The 20508-nt window shown below is 53.5% G+C and overlaps 1 protein-coding gene across 1 annotated transcript in view; it reads right to left on the bottom strand.

Moving 5' to 3' along the window:
- SLC23A2 (solute carrier family 23 member 2) overlaps positions 1 to 20165 on the bottom strand; it is a 46710-nt gene extending 26545 nt beyond the window's left edge. The window contains exons 1-4 of the mRNA XM_054396642.1: positions 20017 to 20165; positions 17777 to 17875; positions 9652 to 9768; positions 6206 to 6363 (exon numbers count right to left, since the gene is read on the bottom strand). Coding sequence (XP_054252617.1) covers positions 6206 to 6363; positions 9652 to 9768; positions 17777 to 17875; positions 20017 to 20148 — 506 coding nt within the window. The 5' untranslated portion in view covers positions 20149 to 20165. The remainder of the gene's footprint in view (positions 1 to 6205; positions 6364 to 9651; positions 9769 to 17776; positions 17876 to 20016) is intronic.
- Between the last annotated feature and the right edge of the window lie 343 nt (positions 20166 to 20508).

Raw genomic sequence — 20508 nt, 5'->3', positions numbered from 1 at the left:
CCCAGGGGGGGTTGGAAGCTCTCCACACAAGGACACTCCACAACCTCTCTGGGCAGCCTGCTCCAGCCCTCCAGCACCCTCACAACAAAAAACTTTCTCCTCCTGCTCAGATGGAACCTCCTGGGTGCCAATTTGTGCCCCTTGCCCCTTGTGCTGTGCCTGGGCACCACTGAGCAGAGTCTGGCCCCAGCCTCTTGCCCCCCACAGCTCCTTTAGCTCTTGCTGAGCATTGCTCAGCTCCCCTCTGGGGCTGCTCTTCTGCAGGCTCTCAGCCCCAGGGCTCTCAGCCTTTGCTCCTCCCAGAGCTGCTCCAGGCCCCCCAGCATCTTAGTGGCCTTTCACTGGGCTCTGTCCAGCAGTTCCCTGTCCCCCTTGAACTGGGGAGGCCAGAACTGGACCCAGGACTTCAGATATGCTGGCACTAGGGCAGAGCAGAAGGGGATGAGAACTTCCCTCACCCTGCTGGCCATATTCTTTTCTCCATGCCCCCCAGCAAACCATTGACCTCCTTGGCCATGAGGGCACACTGCTGGCTCCTGGGCAGCTTAACTCCTACCCTGTACTGCTGCAGGAGGTCATCTCACTGGAGAAGGGTTTGGGTACTGAGCAATGCAGGATTGTGACCCACCTACTGCAGACTTCACACGAGACAGGAGCCAGCTGAGTACACCTGACTGGCATGCAAGTCCCTGCCAAGCTTCTTCAAGCTCAGCCTAAAGCTTTATCTGTGCTAAGAAAGGGTTGGTAGCAACCAGGAGATGATTCACCTTATTTTTCAAGGTGCATTAAGCAAACTGGGCAAGCTGGTGCCCAGGGCAGAACATGTAAAACCTGCAACAAGCTGTTACTCCTCTGTGCCACCCACACAGGACTCTGTGTCCCCCCCAGAGGTGTTGTAAATATACCCTGCAAACACATTCTCCAGAGATGAAATCAGTCAGAGCCAGACCTAGGTGCAGATTGGGAGCTTTGTACCACCTAAAATCCCCTGCACACAGTTTGCATCAGAAGGTCTTAGGTCTGGCTCAGATGCCTGCTCATCCTCACAGGGATGAGGAGCAAAGGGGGCTGCAGGGTTCCTTTGTTCTGCCTAAGCAGGAAGAAGAAAAAATGGGTTTTGGTTTGTTTTTTTAAACTTAGAACCAGGCCAAGGCCAATGGGATGAGGCTCCACAAGGCCAAGGGCTGGGTCCTGCCCTTGGGTCACAACAACCCCAGGAAGGCTCCAGGCTGGGGGCAGAGTGGCTGCAAAGTGCCTGGTGAGAAAAGACCTGGGGGTGGCTGGAGAGGAGCCAGGGGGTGCCCAGGTGGGCAAGAAGGGCAGCAGCAGCCTGGCCTGGAGCAGCAATGGTGTGGGCAGCAGAAGCAGGGCAGGGATTGTGCCCCTGGGCTGGGCACTGGGGAGGCCACAGCTTGAGTGCTGGGGGCAGGGTTGGGCTCCTGGCTCCAAGAAGGACCTTGAGGGCTGGAGCAGGGCCAGAGAAGGGCAAGAAAGGGAAGGATCTGGAGAAGAGGGCTGGGGAGGAGCAGCTGAGGGAGCTGGGGGTGTTGAGCTCGGAGAAAAGGAGGCTGAGGGGAGAGCTTCTGGCTCTCTACAGCTCCTGAGAGGAGGCTGGAGCCAGGTGGGGGTTGGGCGCTGCTCCCTAGTAACAATTAATAGGCTGAGAATAAACAGCCTCAAGCTGTGCCAGGGGAGGTTTAGGTTGGGCAAAAGGAACAATTTTTTCACTGAAGGAGTGGTTAAAGCCTGGAACAGGCTGCCCAAGGAAGTGGTAGAATCACCATCCCTGAAAGTGTTAAACCCCACCTGGGGATGTGGTACTGAGGGCCACAGTTCAGTGGTGACCTGGCAGTGCTGGGTTGGACTTGATGATCTTGGAGGTCTTCTTCAGGCTCCATGATTGTATTGTTCTGTGAACCAACCATCCAAGCTCAGTCCCTTTCTGAGGAGCCACCTGGCAGTTTGGAGCACAACTTACAAAGGCTCCTGCCCACTGCTGTGCCAGGCACTGCTTTCTAGCTGGGTGCCACCAGTCTACCACTGGGCAGCATTTGAATTTGCTGTCTACAAGGTGACATTGCCCAACGATGGCACCAGCCCTGCTGAACTCTCCCCTTCTCCTCTGCCCTGGTGAGACCACACCTGGAACACTGTGTCCAGTTCTGAGCTCTCCAGTTCAAGAGAGATAGAGACCTGCTGGAGAGAGTCTAGGGGAGGCTGGGAAGATGATGATGGTCCTGGAGGATCTCTGTGGTGAGGAGCAAAGGCTGAGAGCCTGCAGAAGAGCAGCCCCAGAAGGGAGCTGAGCAATGCTCAGCAAGAGCTAAAGGAGCTGTGGGGGGCAAGAGGCTGGGGCCAGACTCTGCTCACTGGTGCCCAGGGACAGCACAAGGGACACAAACTAGCACCCAGGAGGTTCCACCTGAGCAGGAGGAGAAAGTTGTTTGGTGTGAGGGTGCTGGAGGGCTGGAGCAGGCTGCCCAGAGAGGTTGTGGAGTGTCCTTGTGTGGAGAGCTTCCAACCCCCCCTGGGCATTGTGGTGCTGGGCAAGCTGCTGTGGGTGCCCTGCTGGAGCAGGGGGTTGGGCTGGCTGAGCTCCAGGGCTCCATTCTCAGCCCTACCATGCTGGGATTCTGTGAAACTTTTGATGCAGTGAAACTTCTCAGGAAACATCTTCATTAACTTCCCAACCCACAGAGATGTCAGAATGCTCAGCACAGATGGGCACAGTAACACAGCTGAGCTCTGGAGGTGTGAAGGCTGTGGGTGATTGTCTCAGTCACTAATTACCCTGAAGCCTGGCCAAATCTTTTGGCTTACTACCTAATCTGATAAATAGCTTGGATTCTTCAAATTAGTATGGGGACCAAACTGACCACAACTCCACCTCATAACTGAGCTAAATCCATCCTTAAGGACCTTGAAACCCTGGAATTTGACCTTTGGGAACCACAGAGGCTTTATTTGCTCAAATGCTTTGCCCTGGACAGACTTGCCAATAAATACCTGAAAATCTTGTTTCAAGACCATGGCTGCTCCAGCCCATTCCCAATCTTGCACAAATCCAGAATCCCAAGTTCTAAATATTCAGCCATGGACATGTTCTCCTTAATTATAGCATCACAGAATTGTTTGGGTTGGAAAAGACCTCTTAAGATCGAGTCCAACCAGCAACCCAGCACCACCATGGCCACAGGTTTCCAGAACACCTCCAGGGATGGGGACTCCACCACCTCCCTGGGCAGCCTGTTCCAATCCCTGACCACTCCTGCAGCAAAGACATTTTTCCTCATCTCCAACCCAAGCCTCCCTTGACACAATTTCAGGCCATTTCCTCTCATTACATCACTTGATACTAGAGAGAAGAGCCCAACCCTCACCTGCCTCCAACCTCCTTTCAGGGAGCCGTAGAGAGCCAGAAGGTCTCCCCTCAGCCTCCTCTTCTCCAGACTAATCCCGTCTCATGTCCCTCAGCTGCTCCTCCCCAGCCCTCTTCTCCACACCCTTCCCCACCTTTCTTGCCCTTCCCTGGCCCTGCTCCAGCCCTCAAGGTCCTTCTTGGAGCCAGGAACCCAACCCTGCCCCCAGCACTCAAGCTGTGGCCTCCCCAGTGCCCAGCCCAGGGGCACCGTCCCTGCCCTGCTCCTGCTGCCCACAGCATTGCTGCTCCAAGCCATTCATTCCAAGATCCAAACTTTCTCACTTATTTTCAGAGCCCAGCACAGCTGACACTCTGGTCCATCAACATCCACTTCCAAATGCAAGTGGCAGCCACTGAAAAAGGAAAAGCCCAAAGCAGCAGGGAGGGCAGAGGTGGCATTATACAGAAGGAAAAGAGCATTTCAGACTGGTGGGGACCACATCAGCTTCTGACAAGAGTCCCAGATGACTGCAGTCATAGAGAGAAAGGCCCAAGATTAGTTAGGGAAAGAGTCCCCAAACATGACAAATTTTAGGTCTCAGGCCCTCACTCCACAAAGGACATTGGGCTGCTGCTGAGGGTCCAGAGAAGGGCAACAAAGCTGACAAAGGGTCTGGAGAACAGAGCTGGGGAGGAGCAGCTGAGGAAGCTGGGGATGTTCAGCCTGGAGAGAAGGAGGCTGAAGGGAGACCTTCTGGTACTCTGAACTTCCTGACAGGAGGCTGGAGCCAGGCGGGGGTTGAGCTCTTCTCCCAAGGAACAGGTGACAGGATGACAGGAAATGGTCTCAAGCTGCACCAGGGGAGGTTTAGGTTGGACACTAGCAGAAACTTCTTGACTGGAAGTGTTCTCAAAGCCCAGGCTGCCCAGGAGGTGGTTGAATCCCCATCCCTGGAGGAGTTTCAGAGCTGCAGAGATGTGGTGCTGAGGGCCATGGTTTAGCTCCAGCCTTGGCAGAGTCAGAGAATGGTTGGGCTGGATGAGCTGAAAGTGCTGTTCCAACCCAAACCATTCTGTGATTCTATGACATCCAAGTCTCTGGAAGCATAACAAAAAACACTCTCTGCTACATGTGAGGCAGAAGAAGAAAGCTGGCAGGAGCACAACACAGCCAAGCTCCCCTTTGAGCTCATCTCCATCCACAGCTCTGCACTTCTACAGAAAGGGAAGATGTTCCCTTCAGTGACCCCAGGGAGGACACACTCCATGTTGAGCAATAAAATGCTTCATTTCCCAGTCCCTGCCCAGGCCAACAATCTTCTGATCCCCTACATAAAGGGCAAATGGAGGGGGGTGAGGGAGGAAATCCATCACTCTGCTTAGAGCAGCCTTCCAGTACCTGAAGGGGCTCCAGGAGAGCTGGGAAGGGACTTTGGACAAGGGCTGGGAGTGTCAGGATGAGAGACAATGGCTTTGAGCTGGGAGAGGGGAGATTGAGAGTGGAGATGAGGAAGAAATTCTTGAGAGTGAGGGTGGGGAGAGACTGGAACAGGTTGCCCAGGGAGGCTGTGGCTGCCTCCTGCCTGGAGGTGTTCAGGGCCAGGCTGGATGAGGCCTTGAGCAGCCTGGGCTGGTGGGAGGTGTCCCTGCCCATGGCAGGGGGTTGGAACTGGCTGAGCTTCAGGGTCCCTCCCATCCCAAACCATTCTGTGATGGGAGAGCTTCAAATCTCCAAAGGGCACAACTCTGCTCCTGGTTCCTTCAGAACAGCTGCTTCCCAGTCTCTGACCAGGGCTATGGGCCAGCTGCTGGAGGAGCACAAAGAACTAATCAGGCTGAAAAGATGATTCTGAACTGCAGGAAGGCTTAGGCTGAAAGAAAATACCTTGGGGAAAGAAAGTTCTCTCTTTCAACAGTTTTCCTTATGCTGCTGTGTCAGCAGAATGACCTTTTGCTACCCAGCAGTAGAGACATTCTGTAAGTTGAGTAAAACATAAAAAAAATAAAGGTTTTTTCCCAAGGACAAAAGGTAAGAAAGGTAATCAAGGGTAAGTAAAATAAAGCTTACATTGGATGAGAAGCTGCTCTACCAACAGATCTACTGTCAGCCTGCCTTCTGCTCCCTGCTAACAGAACTCTCCCAGCCAGAGATTCTGTTTCTTAGATAAATCTTAAGCAGTGGAGAGAGTGTTGGTCCATTTTCTACTGGAATCATAGAATGGTTTGGGTTGGAAGGGACCTCCAAAGGTCACCTAGTCCAACCCCCCTGCACTCAGCAGGGACATCCTCCACTGCAGCAGGTTGCTCAGAGCCTTGTTGAGCCTCACCTTGAATATCTCCAGGCATGGAGCCTCAACCACCTCCCTGGGCAACCTGCTGCAGAGTTCCATCACTCTTGTGGTGCAGAACTTGTTCCTAACATCCAATCTCAATCTGCTTCACCCATTTCAAACCACTGCCCCTCAGTCTGTCACTGCAGGCCTTTGGGAACAGTCTCTCTGCAGTCCTCCTGTAGCCCCTTCAGGTACTGGAAGGTTGCTCTAAGGCCTCCCTGGAGCCTTCTCTTCTCCAGCCTGAACAGTCCCAACTCTGCCAGCCTGTCCCCACAGGGGAGGTTCTCCAACTCTCTGATCCTCTTTATGGCCTCCTCTGGACCCTCTCCAGCAGCTCCAGGTCCTTCTTGTGCTGGGTGCCCCAGAACTGGAGGCAGTGCTGCAGGTGGGGTCTGAGCAGAGCAGAGCAGAGCAGAGGGACAGAACCACCCCTTCAGGTACTGGAAGGCCACCCAACAGCTACCTGCTCTTATCAGCATCTCAACGACTGGAAGCAAATCCCAACTCTCACCTGCAGCCAAAAGTTGTTTGTAACAATGTAGTGATGCCCACACAGAAGAAAATGGTGCCAATCAGCTGGCTGGTGGCCCACTGGTCAAACCCCACACACATGGCATCAGCGAGCAGGAAGGGCACCGCTATGGTTCCACTGAAGCACGTCAGGTAATGCTGTGGAGAGAAGAAAGCCTGAGGAGGCCTGCAGCCAAGAAAGCACTGCCTGACCACCTCTGCTTTTGCAGTTGGTACTCCTGCTGGTGAATGATCATAGAAAGGGTTATCACAGAATCATTAAGGTTGGAAAAGACCTCTAAGGCCATCCAGTACAACCTTGGGTGATGTCCTTACCCCCTGTGATGGTTTTAAGACCTTTAAGCCCATCCAGTACAACCTTGGTTGATGTCCTTACCCTCTGTGATGGTTTTAAGATCCCTGAGCCCATCCAGTACAACCTTGGTTGATGTCCTTACCCCCTGTGATGGTTTTAAGATCCCTGAGCCCATCCAGTACAACCTTGGGTGATGTCCTTACCCCTTGTGATGGTTTTAAGACCTCTAAGCCCATCCAGTACAACCTTGGTTGATGTCCTTACCCCCTGTGATGGTTTTAAGATCCCTGAGCCCATCCAGTACAACCTTGGGTGATGTCCTTACCCCCTGTGATGGTTTTAAGATCCCTGAGCCCATCCAGTACAACCTTGGGTGATGTCCTTACCCCTTGTGATGGTTTTAAGACCTCTAAGCCCATCCAGTACAACCTTGGGTGATGTCCTTACCCCTTGTGATGGTTTTAAGACCTCTAAGGCCATCCAGTACAACCTTGGGTGATGTCCTTACCCCCTGTGATGGTTTTAAGATCCCTGAGCCCATCCCGTACAACCTTGGTTGATGTCCTTACCCCCTGTGATGGTTTTAAGATCCCTGAGCCCATCCAGTACAACCATGGTTGATGTCCTTACCCCCTGTGATGGTTTTAAGACCTCTAAGCCCATCCAGTACAACCAGGGTTGATGTCCTTACCCCCTGTGATGGTTTTAAGATCCCTGAGCCCATCCAGTACAACCATGGTTGATGTCCTTACCCCCTGTGATGGTTTTAAGATCCCTGAGCCCATCCAGTACAACCATGGTTGATGTCCTTACCCCCTGTGATGGTTTTAAGATCCCTGAGCCCATCCAGTACAACCATGGTTGATGTCCTTACCCCCTGTGATGGTTTTAAGGCTGTCTTTAGAATTCTTCTTCACAGATTTCGAGCAGAGAAAGTGAGAGAATGTAAACAAATCACTATTGGGTGTAAGAAAGCAAAATAATGATGATTCTAAACACTTCCCTTGGAGAGGCAGAAATGTTTAAGAATCCCTACTCAAAACAAGGTTGGAGAGTTGGGCAGTCTCAGCTTGCAGCTTGCTCAGCTTCTGTCTGCCTCCTGCTTCTCTTTTCTGGCTGAAGATAATACACTGACCAACTAAGTCTGACAGCCTCTCTGCTTCTTGACTCTCTGCCTTCTGCCAGGAGAGCCTGGGGGGAGTCGTTCTGGCTGGTGGGGGAGGCCCCTTGGGGAAGAATCACAGCCCCTCGAGGGGAGGGGGGTCCAAAGGGGGCTTGGCTGTGTTTTTCTGTTGATTGTACATATTTGCAGATGTTGTGAACAGTGTCTGTTTGTACATATTCATTGCACTGCATCATAGGTTGTAGTTTTGCCTGTAAATACAGCTTTCATTTGCTTCCAGACTGAGCTAGCCTGGTTACTGTCAGTCTGGGGAGGGAGGGGGATTTCAGCTCTCACACTGTTACACCCCCAGAGCTCTCCCTTCCTGCTCCATCCACCCCGAGCTACCACTCAGCTGCTGGGGGTGAGCACTGCCTCTGAGGGATCAGCCAAGGGATTCAGACAGCCACAAGGCCACTGCTCTTGAGGAGGTGTCCAGGTGACTGAGCTGAAAACAGCTTCTAACTGAGACAGAAAATAACTCCATTCATGTGCACCCATGTGAAAAACCAGCCCTGAACAAATGCACCCAGAGCACACAGAGCTGGGATGTAAACAAAGCTCCCAAGTGCCAGAAACCAGGCAGCCTCCACTGCCCTTCAATCCAGATCCACGAGCAAACAAACAAGAGGCACCAAGGTCATGGATTCATGGAATGCACTGGGATGGAGGGGACTTCAAAGCTCATCCAGTTCCAGCCCCCTGCCATGGGCAGGGACACCTCCCACCAGCCCAGGCTGCTCAAGGCCTCATCCAGCCTGGCCTTGAACACCTCCAGGGAGGAGGCAGCCACAGCCTCCCTGGGCAACCTGTGCCAGTCTCTCCCCACCCTCACTCTAAACAATCTCTTCCTCATCTCCACTCTCAACCTCTTCTTTCCCAGCTCAAAGCCATTGTCCCTCATCCTGGCACTCCCAGCCCTTGTCCAAGGTCCCTCCCCAGCTCTCCTGGAGCCCCTTCAGGTACTGGAAGGCTGCTCTGAGGTCTCCCTGGAGCCTTCTCCATGTTCAATGATGCAAGTAAAAACATCATCCCTACTGAACTGCCTGTCCTGGAGGAAAGGCAGGGGGGGGAAAAGGCTTTTTCGGAATGTGTGTGTTTGGAGATCTCCACATACTTCACAGGTGTGATTGGCATGCTCAGCATTCCTGTGGGACAGGTTACTGCCATGAGAGAGGGAAAGCAGCTGGAAGGAGCTGTTGTGCCTCACGTGAGGGAGTAGCTGAGCTGGAAGTAGAGTCCAGCTCCCCACATAATCCCAGCATGGTGGGGTTGGAAGGGACCTTTGGAGATCAGGCTGGATGAGGCCTTGAGCAACCTGGGCTGGTGGAGGTGTCCCTGCCCATGGTAGGGGGGTTGGAACTGGATGAGCTTCAGGGTCCCTTCCAACCCAAACCCAAATGAATCTATCAGTCTATGAAGTTCTTCACAGTGAGGGTGGTGAGACACTGCAACAGCCTGCCAGGGATGTGGTTGAGGCCCCAACCTTGCAGATGTTCAAGAACAGACTTGAAGTGTCCCTGGGCAACCTGCTCTAGTTGGAGGTGTCCCTGATGACTGCAGGGGGGTTGGACAAGATGCCCTTGGAGAGTCCCTTTCAATCCCAATACCACCTGTGTGCATCATTACCAACCCAGCAATCTTTGTGATGAGCTTCAGAAGAATCTCTCTCAGTACTTCAGCCTTTTGAGGGCATGTGGACAACAAAATGCTCACATAGAGAGGTGTGAGGCTGGGGAGAGACTGGCACAGGTTGCCCAGGGAGGCTGTGGCTGCCTCCTGCCTGGAGGTGTTGAAGGCCAGGCTGGATGAGGCCTTGAGCAAGCTGGGCTGGTGGGAGGTGTCCCTGCCCATGGCAGGGGGTTGGAACTAGATGAGCTTTCAACCATTTTATGAGGAACTGCATGGAAAAATCTAAACAAGGTTTGAAGGTCAGAGAGGACAACATGACCTCTGTTTGGAAACCTACCTGTAGGCCCAAAAAGATGCAGAGATACCAAGGAGGGACATCTTCAATGGTGTAAATCATGTCAGTTCTCTGGGCATCCAAACTGCCACTGCTGTCCAGCGTCTCTGCCAAGGAGCTCTGTTGGGATAGGGAGGAGCAGAAAGGTAGGAAGGGTAAAAAATGTGGGAAAGGACACAGCCAGCAACAGCAAATTACTGTTAGATGGGAACACACTGAACCTGAGCTAGCAGGCAACTCCCAGGTCCACCGAGCCTGGGAGAACAGAATCACAGAATTGTTTGGGTTGGAAAAGCCTCTGAGACCATGGAGTCCAAAACCAGCAACCCAACATCACCATGGCCACACATTTCTTGAACACCCCCAGGTACAGTGACTCCAGCACCTCCCTGGGCAGTCTGTTTCAATCCCTGACCACTCCTGCAGCCAAGAAATTTTTCCTATTCTTCAGCTTCTAAACCTCCCCTGGCACAATTTCAGGTCATTTCCTCTTGTTCTGTCATCTGACACTAGGGAGCAGAGCCCAACCCCCACCTGGCTCCAGCCTCCTCTCAGGGAGCTGGACAGAGCCAGAAGGTCTCCCCTCAGCCTCCTTCTCCCCAGCTCCCTCAGCTGCTCCTCCCCAGCCCTCTTCTCCAGACCCTTCCCCACCTTTCTTGCCCTTCCCTTGCCCTGCTCCAGCCCTCAAGGTCCTGCTTGGAGCCAGGAGCCCAACCCTGCCCCCAGCACTCAAGGTGTGGCCTCCCCAGTGCCCAGCCCAGGGGCACAATCCCTGCCCTGCTCCTGCTGCCCACACCACTGCTGCTCCAGGCCAGGTTGCTGCTGCCCTTCTTGCCCACCTGGGCACCCCCTGGCTCCTCTCCAGCTGCTGCCACCCAGCACCCCCAGGGCCTTTCCCAGCAGGCACTTTCCAGCCTGGAGCCTTCCTGGGGTTGTTGTGACCCAAGGGCAGGACCCAGCCCTTGGACTTGTTGAATCTCATCCCTCTGACCTCAAGCCATGGACCCAGCCTGGCCAAGTCCCTTTGCAGGGCATTCCTACCCTCCAGCATCTCAACTCTGCCACCCACCTTGGTGTCATCTGCAAACTGATGAGGGTGCCCTCAACTCCCTCATCTAAACCATTGATAAAGAGAACAAAGAGAACACCAATGCTCATTTGTTCTACTTTAAAGCCTTTTAACTCTGCTGATGAACTGCCACCACTCAATTTGCACCAAACATTCACCTCTGGAAGCCACTCCCTGCTTCCTCCCTCCAACAGCTCCTTGTTTATGACCTAAACAATCTGGCAGCCATAAAGCGTCCTAAACATTTGGGTTATCAAGACAGAACTGTTAAGGAAAAAAAAATAAAGAAAGGGGGAAAAAAAAGCAAAAAGGGAAGAATGGGAACTAAGTGTAAGAGTCAGCACTGGCAGAATCGTTGCCCTTGCATAAGAGATCCAAGTGACAGGCAAGGAAGTTCCTCCTCACAGTCACTGCTTCATCCTCACTCAATTGCAGTCTTGGTTAACCTTCTTCAACCCCAAGTTGTTGGTTTGCTTCCACTCCCCACTGCAGCAGTCAGACAAGTGCTGATCATGACAACTGAGGACAGTCCCAGCCAAGAGGGCTTCCTGCAGCCCAGCAGCAATTGAAGCAAGGCCACATCCTGGCTTCCCATCTGCTCTGATTTGCAGGCAGCTGACAGAGAGCTGACCACAAACAGCCACAGCTCCAAACCCCTGCAGAATTCACAGATTCACAGAATGGGTTGGGTTGGAAGGGACCTTGAAGATCATGCAGCTCCAAGCCCCTGCCATGAGCAGGGACACCTCCCACCAGCCCAGCTTGCTCAAGGCCTCATCCAGCCTGGCCTTCAACACCTCCAGGCAGGAGGCAGCCACAGCCTCCCTGGGCAACCTGTGCCAGTCTCTCCCCAGCCTCATTGCACAGAATTTCTTCCTCATCTGCAGTCTAAAGAATTCCCACTCAAAACAAGCCTCAGCTCAGCCATCTCCTCTTCACCACTAAGTGCAATCATTCTGTTCAAGCTCTCTGGTTTCCAAATGCCTGTGAGAACACAAAGACAATGCTGCAAGCCTCACATTCCAGCAACAAAAGCAAGGAGGAAGTATCAGATTTTATACTCTCAGCTCCACTAACCAAAACTCCCCTTATGTAAAGAGTGCTCTGCCCTAATCCCCAGCAGAACATCACAAACTCCTCTGGAGGAGCCTTACACAAGGGCCAGGCACTCTGCCAGACTCATGACTTTGCCTCTAATGGTTTTCACTTCTTCAAAAATCACAACAAGTCCATGAGTTATGCTTAGGTAATCTAGTGAAGGCTCCAGGGAGACCTTAGAGCAGCCTTCCAGTACCTGAAGGGGCTCCAGGAGAGCTGGGGAGGGACTTGGGACAAGGGCTGGGAGTGCCAGGATGAGGGACAATGGCTTTGAGCTGGGAGAGGGGAGATTGAGAGTGGAGATGAGGAAGAAATTCTTTAGAATGAGGCTGGGGGATGATGAAACTGAGAGAAACCCTGCAAAAAAGGACTTGGGAATGAGAAGCCAGCAATGGGCACTGGCAGCACAGAGGCCAAGGGCAGCCTGGGCTGCATCCAAAGCAGTATGGCCAGAGCTGGAGAGAGAGGATCCTGTCCCTCTGCTCTGGGGAGACCTCACCTGCAGGGTTGGGGCCAGCTGTGGGACCCCCAACACAAGAGAGACCTGGCCCTGATGGAGAGGGTCCAGGAGGCCACAAAGGGCTGGAACACCTTCCCTACAGGGACAGGCTGAGAGAGTTGGGACTGCTCAGCCTGCAGAAGGGAAGACTCTAAGGAGACCTCAGAGCTGCATTTCAGTATCTGCAGGGGACCCGCAGGCAGGCTGGGGAGGGACTGTTCAGAAGGGGCTGTGGGGATAGGCTGAGGGGCAATGGAGCAGGGCAGAGTTAGATTGGACATCAGGAGGGAGTTGTGCACAGTGAGGGTGGGGAGACACTGGGACAGGCTGCCCAGGGAGTTGGTTGAGGCTCCATCCCTGGAGACATTCAGGATCAGATTTGCTGTGTCCCTGGGCAGCCTGATCCAGCTGGAGGTGTTCCTGCTGAGTGCAGGGGGGTTGGACAAGATGCCTTTTAAAGGTCCCTTTCAAGCCCATTCTGTGATTCTATGATTCCATTTACCATCACAGGATGCTTCCTCTATGAACCTCAAGAGGAAGCCTCAGCCAGAGCAGCTCCTGTGACACTTTCAGTTGTTCTGAAGCACATTTGTGAACCTCTCAAGAGCCACTCTCCAAGCACACACACATACAAACATGTTGGGGGGATTGCCTCACCCCAGAACTTTGCTCACCACTGAGCTCATCACACACTTTCAGAGGCAAAGGTCATGAAGAAAGTGTAAGAAATGGTTACAACATCTGCTTGGGAGCTAGGAACAGAGAGGTATCAGCAGAAATTAACTGTTTGCTTCATGAATCACATCAGTGTCAGTGTGCTGAAGCCATTCAAACAGCAGCAAAGATTTCACAGAATGGGTTGGCTTGGAAGGGACATTTAAAAATCATCCAGTTCCAACTTCCCCTGCCATGGGCAGGGACACCTCCCACCAGCCCAAGTTGCTCCAGGCCTCATCCAGCCTGGCCTTGAACACCTCCAGGGAGGGCACATCCACAGCCCCCCAGGACGACCTGTGCCAGCCTCTCCCCACCCTCACTGCCAACAATTTCTTATCTCCTGTTTCTACCTCCCCTCTCCCAGCTCAAAGCCATTGTCCCTCATCCTGGCACTCCCAGCCCTTGTCCAAAGTCCCTCCCCAGCTTTCTTATAGTCCCCTTCAGGTACTGCAAGGCTGCTCTCAGGTCTCCCTAGGACCTTCTCCTTTCCAGCCTGAACAACTCCAACTCTCCCAACCTGGCCCCACAGGGGAGGTTCTGCAGCCTCTGCTCATCTTGGTGGCCTCCTCTGGACCCTCTCCAGCAGCTCCAGAGCCTTCTTGTGCTGGGGGCCCAGAGCTGGAGGCAGTGCTGCAGGTGGGGTGTGAGCAGAGCAGAGCAGAGGGCAGAATCCCCTCCCTGTGCTGCTGCTCTCCCTGCTCTGGATGCAGCTCAGCACTCAGCTGGCTCTGGGCTGCCAGGGACCATTGCTGGCTCCTGGACAGTTTGTCACCACCTGACACCCCCAGGGCCTTCTCAAGACTGCTCTTGAGGCATTTCTTGCCCAGCCTCTATTTGTGCTTGTTCATTTCACTGTTCATTCACAGAAAGCCACAGCAAAGACTGAACTGAAGGAGATTTGGGCTCTTTAAGCAGATTTCTCATCCATCATTCACAGCTCCACCACGTGGATCAAGTGGAAGGTTGAGGTTTGGTTGAAAGCAGGCCATGAAGACAGGCTTTGATGTCTAGAGATCACTTATCTCAGTTGCACAATTTCATCCTGACACCTTTTGCTCTCAAGGCTGTTATCAGATTGTCTCTCTCCACTGCAGTCTGAGCGTGCTGCATAAGCTCAGCCATCACAGACAGGAGCACGTCAACAGCTGCCAACATCTGGCCATCAAGTACCAGCAGCATCAGGATGGTTGTAGATGTATTTGGGACACAGAAGCAGATTGTCTGGAAGAGACAGAGGATGTGACAGCACATCCTGGCATTCCTCACTTCCTTTCAAGTGTAACTGCAGCAGGCCTGTCAGAATCACCTCTTTAAGGTCTGTTTCAAAGCTCCAAGAGCCTCGGGAGGTTCAATAAGGCCAAGGGCAAGGTCCTGCACCTAGGTCAGGGCAACCCTTGGCATCAATCCATGCTGGAGGGTGATGAGATTGAGAGGAGCCCTGCAGAGAAGGCCTTGGAGTGCTGGGCAGGGAGAAGCTGGCCAGGAGCCAACAATGGGCACTGGCAGCACAGAGACCAAGGGCAGCCTGGGCTGCATCCAAAGCAGTGTGGGCAGAGCTGGAGAGAGAGGATCCTGCCCCTCTGCTCTGCTCTGGGGAGACCTCACCTGCAGGGCTGGGGCCAGCTGTGGACCCCCAACACAAGAGACCTGGACCTGCTGGAGAGGGTCCAGAGGAAGCCACAAAGATGAGCAGAGGGCTGGAGAACCTCTGCTATGGGGACAGTTTGAGAGTTGTGGATGAACTTGTGGCTGTTCACCCTGGAGAAGGGAAGGCTCCAGGGATCCCTCAGAGCAGCTTTCCAGTACCTGAAGGGGCTACAAGGAGGCTGCAGAGGGACTGTTCCCAAAGGCCTGCAGGGACAGGACCAGGGGCAATGGCTTGAGGTAAGAGAAGAGCAGATTTAGATTGGATGTTAGGAACAAGCTCTGCACCATAAGGCTGCTGGAACACTGCAACAAGTTCCCAAGGAGGTAGTTGAGGCCCCATCCTGACCTAGGTGCAGGACCTCACACTTTGCCTGATTGAACCTCAAGAGGTTCTCCTCAGCTCAGCTCTCCAGCCTGTCCAGATCCCTCTGGATGGATCCCATCCTTCAGTCTTATTAACCACATCAGTTGTGCACACAGAACGGGTCAGGCTGGAAGGGACCTCAGAGATCATCTACTCCACCCTGCCTTGGGCAGGGACACCTCTCAGCTCATCTTGGAGGTCTTTTCCAACCTTACTGATTCCATGATTCTCTAAGGCTTAACCTCAAAACCAAGCAGGTCCAAACAGTGCTGAGAAGCTGCTGTTCCAATCCTCTTCCTCCTTGTAAACAAAAGCTCCCATTCCACACCGTCCTCTGCCTCCAGGATTTTACTGAACAGCTTTAGGGAATGACAAAATTGACCAAAAAGATGAAAAAAAAAAATCACAACCTAATTGGTCTCCTTTGAGGCCTCCCCTGGGTTCTCCTGACCAGCTAAGATGCAATCATCATTATCCTAAGGAAACTATTCAATGAGAGGTCGACAGGCTGGAGAGTGGGTGAGGAGAAAGTGAGTGAAATCCAACCAGGCCAAGTGCAGAGTCTGGGAAGCACAACCCCAGGGACCAGCAGAGGTTGAGGACTGAGCTGCTGGAGAGCAGTTTAGGGGAAAGGAACCTGGGGGTCCTGGTGGGCAGAAGGACATCCATGAGCCAGCAATGAGCCCTGGTGGCCAAGAAAGCCAAAAGCATCCTGGGGTGGATTAGAAGGAGTATGGTTGCTAGGTCCAGAGAGGTTCTCCTTCCCCTCTCCTCTGCCCTGCTGAGGCCACATCTGGAATATTGTGTACAGTTCTGGGCCCCTCAGGTCAAGAGGGACCTCAGGGAACTGCTTGAGAGAGTCCAGCACAGAGGCCCAGAGCTGCTGCAGGCAGTGGAACATCTCCTGTGAGGCCAGGCTGAGGGAGATGGGGCTGGGAGCTGGGAGCAGAGGAGCCTGAGGGCTGCCCTCAGTGCTGGGGATAAAGCTGTGCAGGGCTGGAGCCAGGCTCTGCTCAGGGATGGCCAAGGACAGCACAAGGGGCACTGGGGGCAAGCTGGAGCAGAGGAGGTGCCAGGGGAACAGAAGGGAAAACTTTGTCCCTGTGAGGATGGCAGAGCCTGGAGCAGGATGCCCAGAGAGGTTGTGGAGTCTCCTGCTCTGGAGACTTTCCAAACCCACCTGGATGTGTTCTGTGTGCCCTGCCCTGGGTGACCCTGCTCTGGCAGGGGGTTGGACTGGATGCTCTCCAGAGGTCCCTCCCAACCCCTAACATTCTGTGATTCTATGAAAACTGTTCAAAGGCTTTTCTCAATGACCTGAAATTCATCCCTCAGGCTGGCCACCAACCAGAACAAGCAGCCCCCTCACACTTGGCAAAAGGACCAGAAAATTAAGCTTCTGAGGTTGCAGCTTGGAAAGGGAGTGGAAGAGATCCCACTTTTGAAGGTCATCACCAGTCACTTGACAGAAAAAAAAAAAAAAAATCACAAAAATCACAAAATCACAGAGTGTTAGGGACTGGAAGGGACCTCCAGAGATCCTCCAGTCCAACCCCCCCCTGCCAGAGCAGAGTCACCTACACCAAGTCACACAGGAACACATCCAGGCAGGTCTTGAATATCTCCACAGAGGGAGACTCCAAAACCCCCCTGGGCAGCCTGCTCCAGTGTTCTGTCACCCTCACAGGGAAATAATTCTTCCTCCTGTTTCCATGGAACTTCCTATGCCTCAGCATCCACCTTCTGCTGTCACTGGGCACCACCAAGCAGAGCCTGGCTCCAGCCTCTTGGCACTCACCTTTTATGTATTTATAAACATGAAGGAGGTCACCCTTAGTGTCCTCTTCTCCAAGCTCCAGAGCCCTCAGCTCCCTCAGTCCCTCCTCCTAAGGAAGATGTTCCACTCCCTTCAGCATTTTTGTGGCTCTGTGCTGGACTCTCAAGCAGTTCCCTGTCTTACTTGAACTGAGGGGCCCAGGACTGGACACAATATTCCAGATGTGGCCTCAGCAGGGCAGAGTAGAAGAGGAAGAGAACCTCTCTGGACCTACTGACCACAGTCCTAATCCCCCCCAGGATGCCCATGGCCTTCTTGGCCACCAGAGCACATTGCTGGCTCATGGTTAACCTCCCATCCACCAGGACCCCCAGGTCCATTTCCCCTTTCCTGCTCTCCAGCAGGTCAGTCCCCAACCTATCCTGCTCCATGAGATTGTTTTTCCCTAGGTGCAAGACTCTCCCCTTGCCCTTGTTGAACTTCATTCACTTCCTCCCTGCCCAGCTCTCAGCCTGTCCAGGTCTGGCTGCATGGCAGCACAACCCTCCTGTGCCAGCCACTGCTCCCAGCTGGGTGTCATCAGCAAACTGCTGACAGTGCTCTCTGTGCCCTCGTCCAAGGAATCAAGAACTGAAATCCAGGCAGAAAGACCTCGTTGGGGAAACCATGCAGAAGGTCCCTGGAAATGAAGTAATCCAGAAATTGCCTTCTCTGAATTTTGGTGCCAGGTCAAAGTGCACCAACAGCTCCTAGGGTTTGCTGAGTCACTCCCTCCCCATGTTCTGCAACCAAACTGTGTGACCAGTCATGAGGACAGGAATCCCCCAGGGCCCATCTGCAAGTCAGCCAATCTGATCAGAGACAGAAAAACTCTCAGTCAAGTCCAACCAGAGTGGGCAAATGGCTGAAGTGGAAGAGGCAGGAGGGGTTCTCACCAAGAAGGAAGGCACCACCTACCTTCTCTGCTATGCCATTCTCTGTGGTGTAGATGGCCATCAGCTCTGTGTCTTCTGTATCCTGATCACCACTGGAGGTTGCTCCACCATTTATCACCACCTTAACAATGAAACAAGAATGAACTCTTGTCTTAAAGAGGTCTTAAAATAACCACGGGCCCTGGGCTCACCCCTGGGGCACTCAGTTCTCTCCCTTGGAACTTGGCTTTTTGTCAGAAGCATCACAAGCAGGGTGAGGAACCACTGCTGTAACAGCATGGCCAGGAAAGGCATCACAGCCTGGCCAAGAGAAGGCTCCAGGGGGATCTCAGAGCTGCCTGCCAGGACCTGAAGGGATCCTGCAGGAAGGCTGCAGAGGAACTTTTCCTAAGGGTGTCTAGAGACAGGCCAAGGGGGAATGGTTTGAAGCTGAGGCAGAGCAGGGTTAGAGTGGAGCTGAGGAAAAAGCTCTTCAGTGTGAGGGTGGTGAGGCTCTGGCACAGGCTGCCCAGGGAGGCTGTGGCTGCCTCCTGCCTGGAGGTGTTCAAGGCCAGGCTGGATGAGGCCTTGAGCAGCCTGTGCTGGTGGGAGGTGTCCCTGGGCATGGCAGGGGGTTGGAACTGGATGAGCTTTGAGGTCTCTTCCAACCCAACCCATTCTGTGAATCTATGAAAGATATCACACAGCTGCCCAGATCCTGGCCAGTGCCAGCTGGGGATGAGGGGAAACCAGCAGCAGCCCAACTGGCAGAGCTCTTAGGATGCAGATACAACAATGATGCAACTGAGAGCTGAGTGAGGAGAAGACAAGGAGAAGACAAAGCAGCATGGCCAGAAATGGAGAGCCACAGCCTCCCTGGGCAGCCTGTTCCAGAGTCTCACCACCCTCCTACTCAAGAACTGTTTCCTCAGCTCCAGCCTAACCCTGCTCTAGGGAGAGCTCAGCTGCAGTGCTGTGCCTAGCAGGACCCCCAGCACAGGAGGGATATGGAGCTGCTGGAGCAAGTCCAAAGAAGGCAACAGAGATGATCAGAGATCTGGAAAACCTCTGCTATGGGGACAGGCTGAGAGAGTTGTGGCTGTTCAGCCTGCAGAAGAGAAGGCTCCAAGGAGACCTCAGAGCTGCATTTCAATATCTGCAGGGGACCTGCAGTCAGGCTGGGGAGGGACTGCTCAGAAGGGGCTGTGGGGATAGAACAAGGGGCAATGGTTTGAAACTGGAGCAGGGCAGAGTTAGGTTGGACATCAGGAGGGAGTTGTGCACAGTGAGGGTGGGGAGACACTGGGACAGGCTGCCCAGGGAGGTGGTTGAGGCTCCATCCCTGGAGACATGCAAGGTCAGACTGGATGAGGCCCTGAGCAAGCTGCTCTAGTTGGAGGTGTCCCTGCTGAGTGCAGGGGGGTTGGACAAGATGCCCTTGGAGGGTCCCTTCCAAACTGATGCAATCTGTGTGCATCTGTGAAACGTCTCCTTGCTGCTCTCAGACCATGGCAGGGGCTGGTGGCTCTGCACTGGGATGTTCATTACTCAACCATGGTGCCTGGGGTGTCACATGTCCTGTGCTTTGGAGCAGACACATGGACCAACCACAGACAAGACAGAAGAGTTTTGGTTGGGAAAGACCTTAGAGATCATCAGCTCCAACCCTTAACCCAGCACTGCCAGGTCACCATCAAACCATGGCCCTCAGCACCACATCTCCACAGCTCTGAAACCCCTCCAGGGATGGGGACTCCACCACTGCCCTGAGCTGCCTGGGCCAGGCCTTGACAACCCTTTTGGGGAAGAAATTGTTCCTCATGTGCAACCTAAACCTCCCCTGGGGCAATTTGAGGCCTTTTCCTCTTGTCCTACGGCTTGTTTCTTGGGAAACCAACCCCCACCTGGCTCCAGCCTCCATTTAGGAAGTTGCAGAGAGCCAGAAGGTGTCCCCTCAGCCTCCATTTCTCCAGGCTGAATCACTTCAGCTCCCTCAGCTGCTCCTCCCCAGCCCTGTTCTCCAGACCCTTCATCACTCTATTTTGGACCTGCTCCAGCACCACAATTTCTCTTCCTGCAGGTGGAGCTCAACAGCTTAGGCTCATGCTGGGAACACAAGGAGACCTGAGGGCTGGAGACAGGATTCCATCCCAACCCCATTGGCCTTGTTTCTAAGTAACCAAGTGGCAGAAGAGGTTTTACTGCCTGCTTCTGGAAATCAAGGGTTTGTACAATGCAATCACTGGGTGCTTCCCCCAGGCAGCACCTGGAGCTGGTACTTACAGGCAGGGTGAAGAAGGTTGGATGCTTGGATTCCTCCTCATATTTGCCTTCAGCTGAGCCTCCTGCCTCCACTGATTTGGAAGTGGTGTTCTTCCCAATCCCCATCGTTTCCAGGACGTCAAGGACTTGCATGCAGCACCCAGGAGGATGTTTCTGGGATGCCAGGCCAAGCACTAAGGACAACTCCTGATTTTAAGGGCAGCAGCTCCAGGAATCAGGGAAGGGCTCAGCAATCCAGCTGGGACATGAGGGTCGCTTCTTTAAGTAGCATTTGCATGAAGGACACCTGGAACGGAGGAGAGAAATCAGTGCTGGCTGGAAGGTGCTGGTACAACCACACACCCTGCAGCATGGGGTCCCTCTCACACTCGTGGCTGTTTAGTCTGGAGAAGAAAAGGTTGAGAGGAGACCTTCCCAGTGTCTATAAACGTCTGAGGGGTGGGTGTCAAAGTGAAGGGGCCAGGCTCTGCTTTTTGGTGGTGCCCAGGGATA

The sequence above is a fragment of the Indicator indicator genome, chromosome 38 (genome assembly GCF_027791375.1).
Source record: "Indicator indicator isolate 239-I01 chromosome 38, UM_Iind_1.1, whole genome shotgun sequence".
In the NCBI taxonomy this organism is placed as follows: domain Eukaryota; kingdom Metazoa; phylum Chordata; class Aves; order Piciformes; family Indicatoridae; genus Indicator; species Indicator indicator.
This window is presented reverse-complemented; position numbering and strand designations above follow the sequence as displayed.